Below are 16,237 nucleotides of genomic sequence, written 5' to 3' on the forward strand. Positions count from 1 at the left end.
TATAAGAAGGAATAGTGTTTGTTGATTCTCTATGATCAGTTTAATCAACCCTGCTCCAGGTGGCTGGGACGTTCATCTGGGGGTTGGCTTGTTGGCTTGCATGTGTGCTTGTTTGTGTTTGTGTGTGTGTGTGTGTGTGTGTGTGTGTGTGTATTTCTGTAAGAAATACACACTAAATTCCCGAGACAATATCTCTCTCCCTCTCCTCTCTCTCCCCCCACTCCCCCTGCCTCCTCTCCTCCCCTTGTCTTCTCTTTGAGATGGAGCATCTGCCTGACAACAACAGAACAGCAGACTGGGTCAGTCACAGCGTTTCCACACAATCACCTGATTGGTGCATTTACTTGGAATACAAGAAGAAAGCGAATGGCCCTGCATTTAGAATGTGCTGCCGTCAAAATATCTGTGCTCTGATACTGCTGTTACTACTCAATGTGTCTGTGCTCTGCTACAGCTGTTTCCACTGCATGAACACTGATAGACAATCACAATATGCTGAGGCTTTATCATGAAAAAGTAAATTAATGTTCTCTTATGATGTTTGACAGACACCCCTCCACATGAACCCCTACCAGGGGCCACACATGAACCCCTATCAGGGGCCACACATGAACCCCTATCAGGGGCCACACATGAACCCCTACCAGGGGCCACACATGAAGCACAGTCACCAGCCCCACCTCCTTTGTTCTCTTCTCACTTACCCCCCCACCCCCTCTTCTGTCCACTCATCTCACTCCTCTTCAATACTCTCTGTTTATCTAGCTGTGTATCTGTCTGTTATCATACTGAACAATCTTTTGATCTCTTTGCTTTTCTTCTTCATGGCTTGGCTTGCAGTAGTAGTGTGGGGGAGCACTATGACAGCCTGTGTTTAGAGGAAGTGGCGTGTTCACCTCAGCAGATCGGTGTGGGCACCTGGAGGAAGAGAGTCACCACGGCGAGGGCCGCACCCTCCCGCCCACAGGCTCTGGTCCTGTGGCTTACTGGCAGCAGAGCGGCTGAATCTCAGTTAGCACCTGCCTGACCAGGGTCATCTGACATCATCCCTGGCTCTGCCACTGCCAGCGGAGAGGAAACAGGCTCAGCAGTCCCCTGAACTCCACTCAAGTCTGCAGTCAGGCTCAGCCTGGTGCAATCATCAAAAACCCTCACAATTAAACTAAACTAAACTAAACTAAACTAGCAGTGCGTCACATAAGTCAAATAATCAGCTGTCTGTTTGTTAGAAAGGCTCAATTGAACCAACTCTTTTTTTTTGCTGACGCCATTGATAGTTGTTTTCAATTGTGATTGGTCTGTCCCAGGAAAGATGTTAGCATCAGCTACAGAGGCTGCCACACACATACATATACACATACACTCACAAATACAGTCAAATATATGCAGGAGTGCCTGCAACTTGTACACTTTCGGGAAAACATACACTTCTACACAAATACAGTGAAATAAAAGCTACACACACCCTTAAGGTCTTGTACTATTCTATTTACTATTCAGAGTGACTGCTTGACTGACACAAAAGTCACAATCACTCTAAATTCTTGATTGCAATGGCACATTTGAACTGATGGCAACATTAGTGCGGTGCACAAAAAGAGCAAGATCAAAATGTCTTGCAAATCCAAGCTGGGTTAGGCTGGAAGAGAGCAGACACGTCTCTAATCAGATAGAATGCAGTGCCCTCCAGGGTCGGGGCTGATTAGAGGACTGGCCATCATTTCTAATCTGACCTCCGGTGGACGGAAGGCTGGGTGACATTTAGGATGGTGGCATTTGCACCATGGGGTAATCTGAAAAGACACAGGATAGTCGCTGTGTCCCCTCAGGAATGAAAACACGGCACTTACTGTATGTCCTGCTGCCAAGCCTTTGATGCTTTTTAGATGACACTTCCTCTCTCTTGTGCTTTTGGAGCAGGAGAGAGACAGAGGTGACTAGCCAAGGGCTCAGATGCGGGTTAGACTTTTCTGAAAAGGGATTTGTTTTTGTGTTTGGTGAAAGCAGATGGGGCAGGGAACCTCTTTGTATTTTTGTATTATCATGAATTTTGGCTGTGGGTCACTCTTCCATCCACGTGTTGTTGATTGTGAAATTGCACTCATGCGGGTGGGCATGACAAGGCTTCCCCAGTAAAAGCAGTCCGTTGGAGTGGCAGTGGACGGAGAAAGGAGAGTGCACGTGCTTATTTCCTCATCATGATTGGAGTGCACGGAGAAAAGAGAGTGCACGTGCTTATTTCCTCATCATGATTGGAGTGCAGGGAGAAAGGAGAGTGCACGTGCTTATTTCCTCATCATGATTGGAGTGCTGCAAATATTTGCTGCATTGCTGATTATATTGATGTTCTGCTGTTTTTCATGCCTTTATAAAATTGCAAATGGTACCATCTAGGCCTATTATATGATATCAAATTCCACTAAATCTATGAGAGTTTTCTTGTTGTCTTTAGGGTAAGGGTTAGGGTTAGGGTTGGGTAGTTTCATCCTTGGATGGGTATGCTACATCCTGCAGAGAACACTACTACACCAAGGAATCTGCACAAAGCAGGTGCTGACCTCAGTCAAAACTTGTTGACAAACAATCTGAAGTGAGACCAGGCAAGTAACTTGTCCACTGACAGTGATCACAGCTCCAGATCCATTCATCCGTCTGCGGTCAGGCTGAGCTGATGGAGTGTGTGTGTGTGTGTGTGTGTGTGTGTGTGTGTGTGTTTGTGTGTGTGTAAAACCACCCTTTACCCTCACAGCCAAACGGATGTTTCGGATGTGCTTCCCTCAGCTTGGGTGTGTTGATTTGAGTTGATTGGGGGTTCCTGTTTGTGTGGGGCAGAGCTGTGGTCAGTTGAGGCTGGATGAGGTGTGTGAGCTTTGCTGACACAGCTAAATACTCGCCAGGCCCACTGCATTGGTGTTTGTGTCAGTGTATGCCGTTGCATTCCTGGCCATGTTTACGTTTGTATGTGCATGTGTGTACTGTTTGGGCAATGGTGATTTGTCAAGTCTCTCATTTGATGATTGAATGTTCTTCCTAGATCTCACTGTCCCTCTGTTTTCTCTCTGTCTCTTTCTCTCTCTCTCTCTGCTTCTCTTCTCCATTCCCCTGCGTCGCCATGGAAACGCCCTGGCCGTGCACTGCATATCTATGAGCTCTCTCTAAACGGGGCTCCCCTCTCTCGTCCTCTTCTTCTTTCTCTCGCCCCATTTCTCTCTTTCTGTCTGGGTTCCTCTGTCACACCGCTATTCCCTATGCTTGCCACCATCCTTTGGCGTTATCACAACTCTAAAGTGCTTTTGAACTTTTCTGTTTCCATTTTAACTCTCTCCTTTCCTCACAGCTTTCCATTCTGTTTGCCTTCTTCCTGTCTATTCTCTTTCCACCACACACTCTAACCCAATCTAGTCCACGACAGCCAGTATGCCCTATCCTGCAAATGACTGCAAACAAAACCAAACAGATTGCCCCCACACCAAACTGTCTTGGTTTGGGCGCCCCTACTTTACCCACAATTCCACCTCCTGCTTTGTATTCTATCCAAAGCCTAGTCAGAGGTCCAACCATTCCCCAATCGAGAACTGAGCTGAGCCAGACAGAGTGTGGAGAATACACCATCAGCCAAACATCAAAAATCAATCCATCTTTACAATAAACATACTGCAGCACTCAAAAGACAGATTTAAGAGTGTTTTATGCCACAGCTGGAGATGGTTTGAGAAGGCGAGAGATGGAAGAAGCCGCACCATGGCTCAAGAGAGGAGAGGAGAAGAGAGGAAGTGAATGCATGATCACACAGTAATGGAAGAGAGTGTCAATAGTTAATTGAACAAGCTTTGATGAAACAAGGTGGTGTTTATGGTGTGTTGGGCAGTTTCATTAATAGATGTAAAGAATCCTGAGAACAGCCAATCGTTGTGTGATGCCACCACGCCTGTTTGATGAAAACATGCTACACTGTTTGATGAATACCTGCTACACTGTTTGATGAAAACATGCTACACTGTTTGATGAATACCTGCTACACTGTTTGATGGAGACATACTACACTGTTAAACTGCAGATTATTCTCCCTACATTCCCTCATATTCCCTTATATTACCATCATAATCAATATTAATCTAAAACTAAGGGGGGGCTAATCTGTCTGGCCTTTGGTGAACCTCACTGATCACATTTTTGTCAAGGCAACTTCAGGCGGCCCTTTGCATGCAACACAAACCTGTTCCTCGACTAGCAGAGAGCAACAGAGAGCTAACTCACCTGCCCCGTGTTTGTTTTTGGAGCGCGTGCGAAGCGTGTGTTGGCCCACAGTCCCAAAAGGCCAGAGCAGGAAGAAGCATATTAAGACAGAGAGTTTCCAGGCTCCAGGAAGCACCGAGTAACACTGACAACAGCAGGGGTGTTGGGGTAGGCAGGGGGGGAGGCACGGAAGACTACAGGTGTCCTCACTCTACAGGGACAGAGACGGGAACGGGGACAGGGCTCCTCTCCTCCCGCGGACATGCTAATCTCATAAACTGGCAGTGATTCACTCAATACACTGGCACAGGCATCCCCACACATGGGCACACACAAACACACACATATGCACACACTCACATGGGTACACACACTTACATGGGCACACACACACATATGCACACATACACACACACACACACACACACATGAGAACACACTCACATGGGCACACACACACATATGCACACACACACTCACATACAGTCACACAATCACACTCATACACACTCACATACACATACAGTAACACAATCACACTCATACGTATCAGTATGTGCATGTTTAATGCGGGTGGCCATATTGTGTCTGGTTTCAGATGTACAGTATGTGTATGTTGAATGTGGGGGGCCATATTGTGTCTGGTTTCAGATGTACAGTATGTGTATGTTGAATGTGGGCGGTTAATCCAGGAGCAGAAGAGCAACAACAGGCTGTTATTGTCACAGTTGCTATAGACACATAGACACACATCTTCTACTTTCTCTCCTAGGCCACTTTGCTTTTACTTTCACTGTCACTGAGCAGAATGGCAGGCCATACTCACAGAGACTATGTGGCTATTGTTTTCTGTCCACAGCAGCAAAATGACTGTTTTCAGTTGTTTGGGTGCAAAGGTAATGCTGTACTGATATTTGTTTCTGTTCTCCTCCCCCAGGTGATCTCTGTGACGCCTCCCTGCCTGGCCAGGTCTCTGCCCTCACCCCCACCCCCACCCCCACCCTCACCCCCGTCATTCCATCTCAGCCCTCCTCCAGGAGCGCAGTCATGGCTCTCTCAGTCTCCCCCCCTCCACTCCTGCTCCTCCTGCTCGTGCTCCTCTCCTCCCTGCCCCCCCTCTGTTCCCCTGAGTCCCAACGCAGAACAGAGGAGTCCTCTCCCAGCTTCTCTCCCTCCGCTTACACCACCTCCTACTCCAACATCACGGACAAGTGCTTGAAGGTGGTCAAGTGCAATCCCGGCATCCTCCTCCCTCAGTGGAAGCCCCTCAACCCTGGCCTCGGAGACAAGATTGCGCGCGCCGTGGTCTACTTTGTCTCCCTCATGTACATTTTCTTGGGCGTCTCCATCATCGCAGACCGCTTCATGGCTTCCATTGAGGTCATCACTTCACAGGTGTGTCTTGGGCCATGACTCGGGAATAAGGGGTGGTCAGAGTCACTTCACAGGTGTGTCTTGGGCCATGACTCGGGAATAAGGGGTGGTCAGAGTCACTTCACAGGTGTGTCTTGGGCCATGACTCGGGAATAAGGGGTGGTCAGAGTCACTTCACAGGTGTGTCTTGGGCCATGACTCGGGAATAAGGGGTGGTCAGAGTCACTTCACAGGTGTGTCTTGGGCCATGACTCGGGAATAAGGGGTGGTCAGAGTCCCTTCACAGGTGTGTCTTGGGCCATGACTCGGGAATAAGGGGTGGTCAGAGTCCCTTCACAGGTGTGTCTTGGGCCATGACTCGGGAATAAGGGGTGGTCAGAGTCACTTCACAGGTGTGTCTTGGGCCATGACTCGGGAATAAGGGGTGGTCTGAGTCACTTCACATTAATTGAGTAAAACTTGTAAAAAAGAGAAGGGCCCATGTCCTTACTGCTTTGATTTGACAGTGGTTTTGAGTTAAACTGTGTGATGTCATTTACAGTAAGGGGGACAGAAAGACACAAGGGGGATCATGGGTGAGGCGCGAGTGCACTGAACACCAGGCTGATATTTTATTTCAGACCAATAGTCTTATTAAATGTGTAGAGGTGGGTCTGGCCTCTGCCAGCTGGGTCCCACATGTCTAATATGTGGCTCACCACTTAAGATCTGTGAGGAATGATTTACTGTTGATATTATGAATGGTGTTTTCACTCTAATCAGGTACTTTAGAGTGGGCCTGAAAAAAAAAAAAAAACAGTTGTCTTGCCTGCAGAATACTAATGTAATAAACATAGACAAAAAGACATCTACACATCTTGAGGTGGTTTAAATGAAGAATCTGATAATGTGAGATTGTGATATTGAGGATTGTGCTTTTGAGCTTTTGTTAAGCTAAATAATGAACCTCCCCGCCTATAACACTGCTGACAGTGCAAAATGTAGTTCAAAATCAAATCCATAAGTAATATTCTGTTAAAATTGGCTGCCCTGTTCTACATATCAAGTACATCAATGACCTCATGTGTACCCCACCCGTGTTCTACATATACAACTACATTTTTGCTTCATGCATTTTATCCAGGAGCACAGAGGATTTGTTCTCATATAAAGAAGCATAGATTGAGCAGGCATAGAAGGCTCATTCTCCTGTCCCAAGGTCAACATGTATGATACAGATTGTTTTAGATCTTTAGACGTACAAACCTCAAACAGCTCACATGGTAGTGAAGGTGCTTGAGAAGCCATTGTGTTTGTTTATATAAATATGTTGGCATGAATGACTGAGACACTACATAAAGCAACACAAATGTCTCAGCGTAGCCCTGCAGGGTAGTAGTCAGGCTTCTGGAAAGAAATGAAATGGGCTGCTGCTCCACTGTACCTGCTGGGGAGTGGGGTGTGCTTCAAGGCTTTAATTGAATCCCTGCTGTTTGCACCTCTTTCTTCCTACACAGGCGCTGGAGAACACATTAGACAGTTTTATTCCTTGTGTAAATGGCAGGTCTGGCAGCTAAATAGTGCTATTCAGCAGCAGTTCTCTGCTTTCGATACAGGGACATTTCTCCACCCACAGACGCTAGATTTAGTTAAGCCTTGTGTGGGGTTACGTGAGCAGGCATGACAGCTGACGAACGAGCGACACTCTGTTTGTTCCTGGTGTGCAGGAGAAGGAGGTGACCATCACCATGCCCAACGGAGAGACATCAGTGGCCACGGTGCGCATCTGGAACGAGACGGTCTCCAACCTCACACTCATGGCTCTGGGCTCCTCAGCCCCGGAGATACTGCTGTCTGTCATCGAGGTGAGAGGTCAACCGTCTGCCTCACCTTTTACTTTCTATTCCCCTCCACTCTCTCTCTCTCTCTCTCTCCATCTCTTCTACTCTCTCTCTCTCTCTCCACTCTCTCTCAAATTCAAATTCAAATTCAAATTCAAATGAGCTTTATTGGCATGACAAATATAGTTTGCATTGCCAAAGCATAGCACAGACATAAATCTACACATATCAACAGACAAAAGTGTGTGTGTGTGTGTGTGTGTGTGCGTGTGTGTGACCGTGTGTGTGTGTGATTGTGTGTGTGTGTGTGTGTGACTGTGGGGGTGTGTGTGTGCTTGTGTGTGTGTGTGTGTGTGTGTGTGTGTGTGTGTGTAGAGCTTCACAGACCACAATCACCGTCCCTTGCCCTATGGCATTCACAGACAAATTTGGCAGCAAGACCCGCTGTCTGTCCCTGCTGTCCAAGCAAGACTGACATCTTTTCCCGTTCCTCTAGATTTTGGAAGCCTGGGATTAGGCTCGTAAACCTGTCAAAGTATGACTTCCTTATATTATTGAATTTCTCACAGTGAAGAAGAAAGTGCACCTCTGTCTCGACCTCACCTGTTACGCAGTGACCACATATTCGTTGCTCTCTTGGCAGCCAGGATTTTCTTTGTCTGCCTTTTTCTATGGCAAGATAGTGGTCACTTAGTCTCTCTCTCTCTCTCTCTCTCTCTCTCTCTCTCCTCCATCTCTTGCTTGGTGATGTTCCCCTCACACACTGTGCCATCCTGTGTGGCTGCCATGGTGACTCATTAGCGTATGATGACAGGTGTCAGCCTCATCCTGGTCCTGCCAGTGCAGCGGCGGCGGCTCTGCTGTCATGACACAGATGGTGTTCTAATGTGGCCCCACAGCCCTCATCTGACATTGAGACAGGGAGCAGAGCTTATTATCAGTGTTATTAACTCTTCTCTGTTCAAGAGCTTATTATGACCGCCGCGCGACATAGAGTTTTTTTTCTTCTTTTTTCTGCCTGCCGATTTTCTGTCAACGATTCCCGGGACACTGAAACACCGGGGTGCACGAAATTTGGTGGGCATGTAGCCCCACTAGATTAGCGTGGAACCATTGATTTTTGATCCGTTGCACCCCCGTCACACTGGACCCCTTTTAAAGAGGGTGGGGCGATTCAGTTTTCTGTGAATAAGTCGAAAACCGTAGGGCCTAGGAGGACCACATTTTTTTTGTATGTTGGTCTTAAGAGGCCACGTCAACCATTCCACTACCACTTATTTCATGTATAGCGCCACCTTGTTACAAATGAAAAAGCAAAAATGGAGTGCTGTAAAACATTTTGATTGTAAGTTGACACAGAACTGCACGAAATCGGAGGTGTGGGATCATTATGACACCTTCTGACTGCACGTTAAGTTTCGTGGAATTCCATTCACGGGGGGGGGGGGGCATGCAATAAATTGATTTACATGGTTATACACCAACTGGCCTGTAGGTGGCGCTACACAGTTTTCTTCGAATATCCCGAGAACCGTAGGGTCTTGGAGGGCGAAATTGTTCTTGTATGTTTGTGTTAAGGGGCCATGTCAACCCATACCATAACCAGTCATTACATGTATAGCGCCACCTAGATAAAAATTAAAAAGCAAAAATGAGGTGTTTTAATCGCATATATGTCAAAGTGCTCGAAAAATTACCAAATTTGCCAGGGACATCAAGTCGTAACTGTCCATCTTTGGTAGAGTTTTTGTCCATGGATGGAGCAAAATGGCTCTGTAGCGCCCCCTAGAACATTGCAAAAAACCATTCGCATTGGGGTTATTTTGGCGTAGCTTGCCGAAATTCGGTACACGTCTTCATCATGCTTGGACGCACCAAAAAGTCTCTTGACGCCATGGTGGCAGGTCCACAGGAAGTCGGCCATTTTGAGTGGAAGATGCGTTTTGACGGTGTTTGCACACCTAGCATCTGATCGAACTCCTCCGACAGATTTAATGGGAACGCCTTGAAATGTGGTCAGGTTACTCTTCAGCCATGGGCGACTAAAAGTTATATAAGATTTTCTCATTAGTCGGAAGGTGTGGGCGTGGCAGACCCTCAAACTTAGCCAACTTGCCAGTGCTTGCCACTGGATCTCAACATCAGGGTCCAGATGTGTGGAACATTAATGACTGGATCTCAACATCAGGGTCCAGATGTGTGGAACATTAATGACTGGATCTCAACATCAGGGTCCAGATGTGTGGAACATTAATGACTGGATCTCAACATCAGGGTCCAGATGTGTGGAACATTAATGACTGGATCTCAACATCAGGGTCCAGATGTGTGGAACATTAATGACTGGATCTGACTGTCAGGGTTTAGATGTGTGGAACATTAATGTGGCCGTGTGCTCTGTGTGGGTTGCCCTTGGCAGGTGTGTGGTCATGGCTTTGAGTCGGGAGAGCTGGGCCCGAGCACCATCGTTGGCAGCGCAGCCTTCAACATGTTTGTGATCATCGCCATCTGCGTGTGGGTCATCCCGGGCGGGGAGTCGCGCAAGATCAAGCACCTGCGCGTCTTCTTCATCACCGCTTTCTGGAGTATCTTTGCCTACATCTGGCTCTACCTCATCCTGTCCGTCATCTCACCAGGAGTCGTTGAGGTGGGTCTATGTGTGTGTGTGTGTGTGTGAGTGAGTGTGAGTGTGTGTGTGTGTGTGTGTGTGTGTGTGTGTGTGTGTGTGTGTGAGAGAGAGTGTGTAAAGTAGAGCTGAGAGAGTGCTTATATTTATGTGTTCACGTCTTTATTTGTGAGCTCAAGTGTTTGTTGTTGGAAGTTGATATTGTGCCTGACTGCATGTGTATGTGTAAGCAAGATATTGTACACTTTATGGCTGTAACCATGATACATTTTCTGTACTGGCTATGGCAGTGCTCCTAGTGGAGCTCTTGTGGAAGTGATGTATGGTGCTTTAGCTGTCTTCAGCAGACTATTAGTTCCTGTCCTCTGTTGATTGGGCCTCCTTCTGGTGTGCAGCTGTGGAGTATGGAAAGACATGGAGTGTAAATGAGTAAGCATCAGCATGGGTCTCATTGAACTCTCTGTGTGTGTGTCTGCAGGTGTGGGAGGCCCTTGTCACCCTCCTCTACTTCCCTGTGTGTGTGATCCTTGCCTGGGTTGCCGACCGTCGTCTCCTCTTCTACAAGTACATGTCCAAGCGTTACCGGGCAGACAAGCGGCACGGCATCGTGGTGGAGACGGAGGGAGAGCTGACCCCCAAGGGCATGGAGGGCATGATCATGGATGGCAAGTTCCCTCCCCATGGGGGCGCTGTGGGGCCGGCTGAGAACTGCCAGGAGGGCACCAACAACACCACAGGCACCACCCTGCCCAACTCCAACAGCACCACCGTCAACTTGGAGAGCACCAAGGAGCTAGACGAGAGCCGCAAGGAGGTGGGGAGTGCAAAGACACACACACACACAAAAAAATGATAATGCATACATAATTTATAGTTCCCTCACAGTGTGTGTTTAAATGCATGCATAATTTAAAGTTCCCTCACAGTGTGTGAAGATAATGCATACATCATTTAAAGTTCCCTCTCAGTATGTGTAGATAATGCATACATCATTTAAAGTTCCCTCACAGTGTTTGAAGATAATGCATACATCATTTAAAGTTCCCTCTCAGTATGTGTAGATAATGCATACATCATTTAAAGTTCCCTCTCAGTATGTGTAGATAATGCATACATCATTTAAAGTTCCCTCTCAGTATGTGTAGATAATGCATACATCATTTAAAGTTCCCTCTCAGTATGTGTAGATAATGCATACATCATTTAAAGTTCCCTCTCAGTATGTGTAGATAATGCATACATCATTTAAAGTTCCCTCACAGTATGTGTAGATAATGCATACATCATTCAAGTTCCCTCACAGTGTGTGTAGATAATGCATACATCATTTAAAGGTCCCTCTCAGTATGTGTAGATAATGCATACATCATTTAAAGTTCCCTCTCAGTATGTGTAGATAATGCATACATCATTTAAAGTTCCCTCTCAGTATGTGTAGATAATGCATACATCATTTAAAGTTCCCTCTCAGTATGTGTAGATAATGCATACATCATTTAAAGTTCCCTCTCAGTATGTGTAGATAATGCATACATCATTTAAAGTTCCCTCACAGTATGTGTAGATAATGCATACATCATTTAAAGTTCCCTCACAGTATGTGTAGATAATGCATACATCATTTAAAGTTCCCCCTCAGTATGTGTAGATAATGCATACATCATTTAAAGTTCCCTCTCAGTATGTGTAGATAATGCATACATCATTTAAAGTTCCCTCACAGTATGTGTAGATAATGCATACATCATTTAAAGTTCCCTCACCGTTGCCATGCAACACCCTGTGTGAAATTAAGAAATCAGCTATAAACATGTGAGAGGCTGGCTTTGGAAATTGGCATCCAAAAACACAGATGCCCAATGAAATCTGGGAAACTATCGTATACCACTGTTACATTAGTCTATGTTATATAAGTGATAATGTTATATTAATATATGTTATAATACCACTGTTATATTAGTATATGTTACATTAGATATACCACGGTTATACTAGTATATGTAATATTAGTTATAGCACTGTTATATTAGTATACGTTTTATTAGTTGTTTAAATGTTATTTAGTATTTGTTATATTGGTTATAATAATGTTATATTAGTATATCAGCTTATCAGACTCTCCTTGTCTATGAATGTTTTCAAACCCATCCTCTTTCTCCCTGCCTGTTCTCCTTACTTTAGTCTCTTCCAAATGCCTGGCTCAAGGCACATTAAGTAATAGTACATTCACTTTAGTTTGGAAAACAGGGTGGCGCTATAAAAGCAAAAGAAAATCCGAAAGATGCTTGAGGTGAGGAACTCAATCGGGGCTATAGGGCCTTGTAAAGCCTCAAACCAGGAAGCGATTATTGAGAGCACACAGACTGCACCTGCACCCTGCCTGTAGGAAACACAGGGACAAACTAGACAAGAGGAGGAGGCAGGCAGGGTTAGGATAAACTAGACAAGAGGAGGAGGCAGTCAGGGTTAGGATAAACTAGACAAGAGGAGGAGGCAGGCAGGGTTAGGATAAACTAGACAAGAGGAGGAGGCAGGCAGGGTTAGGATAAACTAGACAAGAGGAGGAGGCAGTCAGGGTTAGGATAAACTAGACAAGAGGAGGAGGCAGGCAGGGTTAGGATAAACTAGACAAGAGGAGGAGGCAGGCAGGGTTAGGATAAACTAGACAAGAGGAGGAGGCAGGCAGGGTTAGGATAAACTAGACAAGAGGAGGAGGCAGGCAGGGTTAGGATAAACTAGACAAGAGGAGGAGGCAGGCAGGGTTGGGTCAAACCCATTTCAGAGGTCCATGACCCCATGACTAGTGCCCCTGTTGAACACTATATGTCAATGACATGGGCAGCCAGAGATGAATGTACAATACAGAGAGATGTTCCATGAATGTATTGTCATGAAAACACAGAGTGTGATATTGATTGATATTGATGAAAATACTGTGTCGATCTAGTGCCAGGAGAGACTTGAATACAGAAGATTCTGTAAACAACTATTAATTCCAGACTACCACATCTGGGTCCAAATCTTTTTGAAATGTATGTATAAGTGTAAATTAGCCTCAAAGGACTTTTCTCTGCTCTTGGCAGGACAGTCTTCATCATGCTGGAGATATTATCTAAACTAATCAGATGCTTTATCAAAGCTATTTGCAGTGTGTTTATACGTATATCTATATTCAGTAAACATACAATAACACAATATCCAGTAAAAACCTTAGTTTGTTCTATTGACTTTCCAGAGACTACAGACTCAGTTTGCAAACAAATTTGGACAATGTCACACAATTTAATTTTAAAGCCACTAAAAGTGCTGTCAAATGTCAACAGGTAGTAGAGTTCAATGTGAGATAGACATTTTAGTTTTTGAAGCTTGTGCTCAAAAGAAATGCATTATGCTAAGGAAAAAATACTGTTAAGTATATTTGCAGTGAATTGGTATCCTCTCCCATGTTCCCACATCCAGCCACAGCCCCTGTCACATGGAGAGGAGGTTCTCGTCTACAAGGGAGATTCATATCATTAATCATTTATCATTTATCCTAGCCATCAGCCCTTTCTGTTTGAGGTTCCTCTCTGGGGGGTGCCTTGTCATGTCATAGTGCAGTACTTTCTTTCTTCTGACCTCTACCTCCCCCCCCTCAGGTCATCCGTATTCTGAAGGACCTGAAGCAGAAGTACCCAGATAAGGAGCTGGATCAGCTGGTGGAGCTGGCCAACTACTACGCTATGCTGCACCAGCAGAAGAGCCGGGCATTCTACCGCGTCCAAGCCACGCGCATGATGATCGGCGCCGGCAACGTGCTGAAGAAGCACGCCGCCGACAACGCCAAACGAAACGCCGCTGCCGATGAGGTTGACGACGGCACGGCCGAGGAGGCGGATCTGGCCAGCTGCAGCCGCCTGGCTTTTGAGAGCGCCCACTACCAGTGCATGGAGAACTGCGGCGTGCTGACGCTGGTGGTGGTGTGCCTGGGCGGCGCTGGGGAAAACACCTTCTACGTGGACTACCGCACTGAGGATGGCTCAGCCAACGCTGGCTCGGACTACGAATACGCCGAGGGATCGGTGGTGTTCAAACCAGGAGATACCCGGAAGGAGATCAAGGTGAGAGAGGGAGGGAGGGAAGCAGGTCAAACATTCTGAATGATGAGATGGAAAAGAGATGGAGAGACAAAAAGAAGAGGGCAGGGATGAGTAGTGAAAGGAGAGAATGGAAAAACATACTGGTGTGTAAACATGAGGAAACTAGAACAGACCTTAGGGGATAGTGGAAGACATAACAAGAGGGGCGGGAGAGAACAACTGCTTTTGAAAGAGGGGTATGAGAGTAAATAAGAGCATAGTGCTTTTGAAAGAGAGGAAGGAGAGTAAATAAGAGCACAGTAGGAGTGTATCAGGGGGCATTGCTATGAGACCATGGAACCAGCACAAGAACAATGTGGGGAAAAGAAAAAGAGCACAAAGCAGTAGGCAAGACAGAAGCACCGTACTGATTTTACAAATGGTTTGTTTCAGTGCAGAATTCGCTTTTTCGAAACACTTCCCATTCTTCCAAAATGAAATGTGGACAAAACTGTGGATTATTTTTCATTGTTTACATTTTGCATTCAATGACAACATCTATTGCAAATAATGAATAAGTTTCTCATGTTCCACCACCAGATAAAATCAGTACCCAATTTTACTAAATCTAGATAGTCTTTTTGAAACAGTTACCAGGTAACTTAATACCTAAAAAGTTGTGTCAGTACAGTACACTGTAGACAGAATTTTTACTACATACCCAGTTTTTAAGCCCAGTTTTAGATGTTTTAAAGTTATATTTACAGTTATGTTAATTATGTTAATTAGTCTGTATAGCCACTATTCATTTACAATGAATGAGACTGGATTGGACATCCGATGTGTCTACAGCCGATGTGTCGATCAGTAACCGCTGCCGCCACGCCCCCTCCCCCCGCGCACATATTCCGCGATAGGCCTACATGAAATTCTACAGCCTTTATACTATTTAAAAAAAGGTTCCTTCAGAGGGGCAACTTGAGTTGAGGAGGGCAGACAGGCAGTTGCCCCGGAAACCTAGGCCCCCTCCTGTGCACAGCATCCTTATAAGGGCACGCAACCGTAGTGACGTGCAGTTGGAATCAACCAAATCTACATGAAAGCAACTTGTAAGGGAGTCATGTCAAAGTGGAAAGCGAGCACCAGTTGAGTAAACGCAGATCTTACTTCACCGGTGCAGAGGTGGAGGTACTGTTGCAGAACGTAGATGTGTCCATTCACAATGGCTATATCAGCATGATTGAGTTAAGCGCTAATTTATTTATTCACTTACATTTGAAGTGTTCGTGTAACCCTTTTATTTATTTTAGTACATCACGATGCCTCGTAGAATCATGACTATAAATGTGAAAAAAATCCCTAAACACTTTTAACACGGAGCGAGTGGGGCATCTTGTGTTATTTTGAGGAATCGCATTTGAGAATCTCTGGCACATTTACAACTGCTATTTCGCGTTCTGGGACTCTTCTGAAGTTCAGAACAAATCCCAGATGAGAAAACTTTCATGAATGCCAAATGTGTTAAAAAAATCCACCTGGGGTGGAGTTCAGCAGAAATTCCTTCTTAAATTCTTCTCAACTGCTTTCGAGAATGAGGCTCAATGTCTTGTTAATGTACAGCCCTGCAGAAATGTCAAACTATCGAGCAAAAACTTCTGCTCAGAGAAAAAGTAGAACTGAACAAATGACCTTATCACTCCGTGAACCCAACAATGGGCAGCAGCTGTGAGAGCCACAGGCAAACTAAAGAAGACATCAAGGCCACCTTTTGGAGGTTGAAATTGTTGCTTGGTGAACATCAATTTAAAAAAATAGAAATGAATTGTCACTGTCTGTATGTGTTGGGGGGGGGGTGCTAAGTTAGCTGCAGGTAGAAGAAGCCATGTTCCCCCAAAAAACTGTGGAGCTATAGTCTCTTAGATGAACTCTTGAATGGATTCTTACATAAAGCCAGGGTAACGGTAAAGTTCACATCTATCATGATTTGACACCTTTGGCAGTACGTGATGCACCCTTTCTGCAGGATTTCAGATGTAGTACTGTGCAGAGCAGGACCATGATGGATTATATGATTCTGCAACTCTGGGCTGTTACTAAACTGTATTGGCAGTAGGCAGTGTGTG

At 45.5% G+C, this 16,237-nt stretch overlaps 1 protein-coding gene across 1 annotated transcript in view; it reads left to right on the top strand.

The window, feature by feature from the left end:
* Positions 1-5,283: 5,283 nt before the first annotated feature.
* The window catches only part of slc8a2b (solute carrier family 8 member 2b), a gene marked incomplete at both ends in the record, with an annotated part of 44,127 nt that continues 33,173 nt past the window's right edge, over positions 5,284-16,237 (top strand). Inside the window, 5 exons of the mRNA XM_080845278.1 lie at positions 5,284-5,631; positions 7,317-7,454; positions 9,850-10,077; positions 10,535-10,870; positions 13,695-14,156. Coding sequence (XP_080701404.1) covers positions 5,284-5,631; positions 7,317-7,454; positions 9,850-10,077; positions 10,535-10,870; positions 13,695-14,156 — 1,512 coding nt within the window. The remainder of the gene's footprint in view (positions 5,632-7,316; positions 7,455-9,849; positions 10,078-10,534; positions 10,871-13,694; positions 14,157-16,237) is intronic.

Source organism: Sprattus sprattus (assembly GCF_963457725.1).
Source record: "Sprattus sprattus genome assembly, chromosome: 9".
NCBI lineage: Eukaryota > Metazoa > Chordata > Actinopteri > Clupeiformes > Clupeidae > Sprattus > Sprattus sprattus.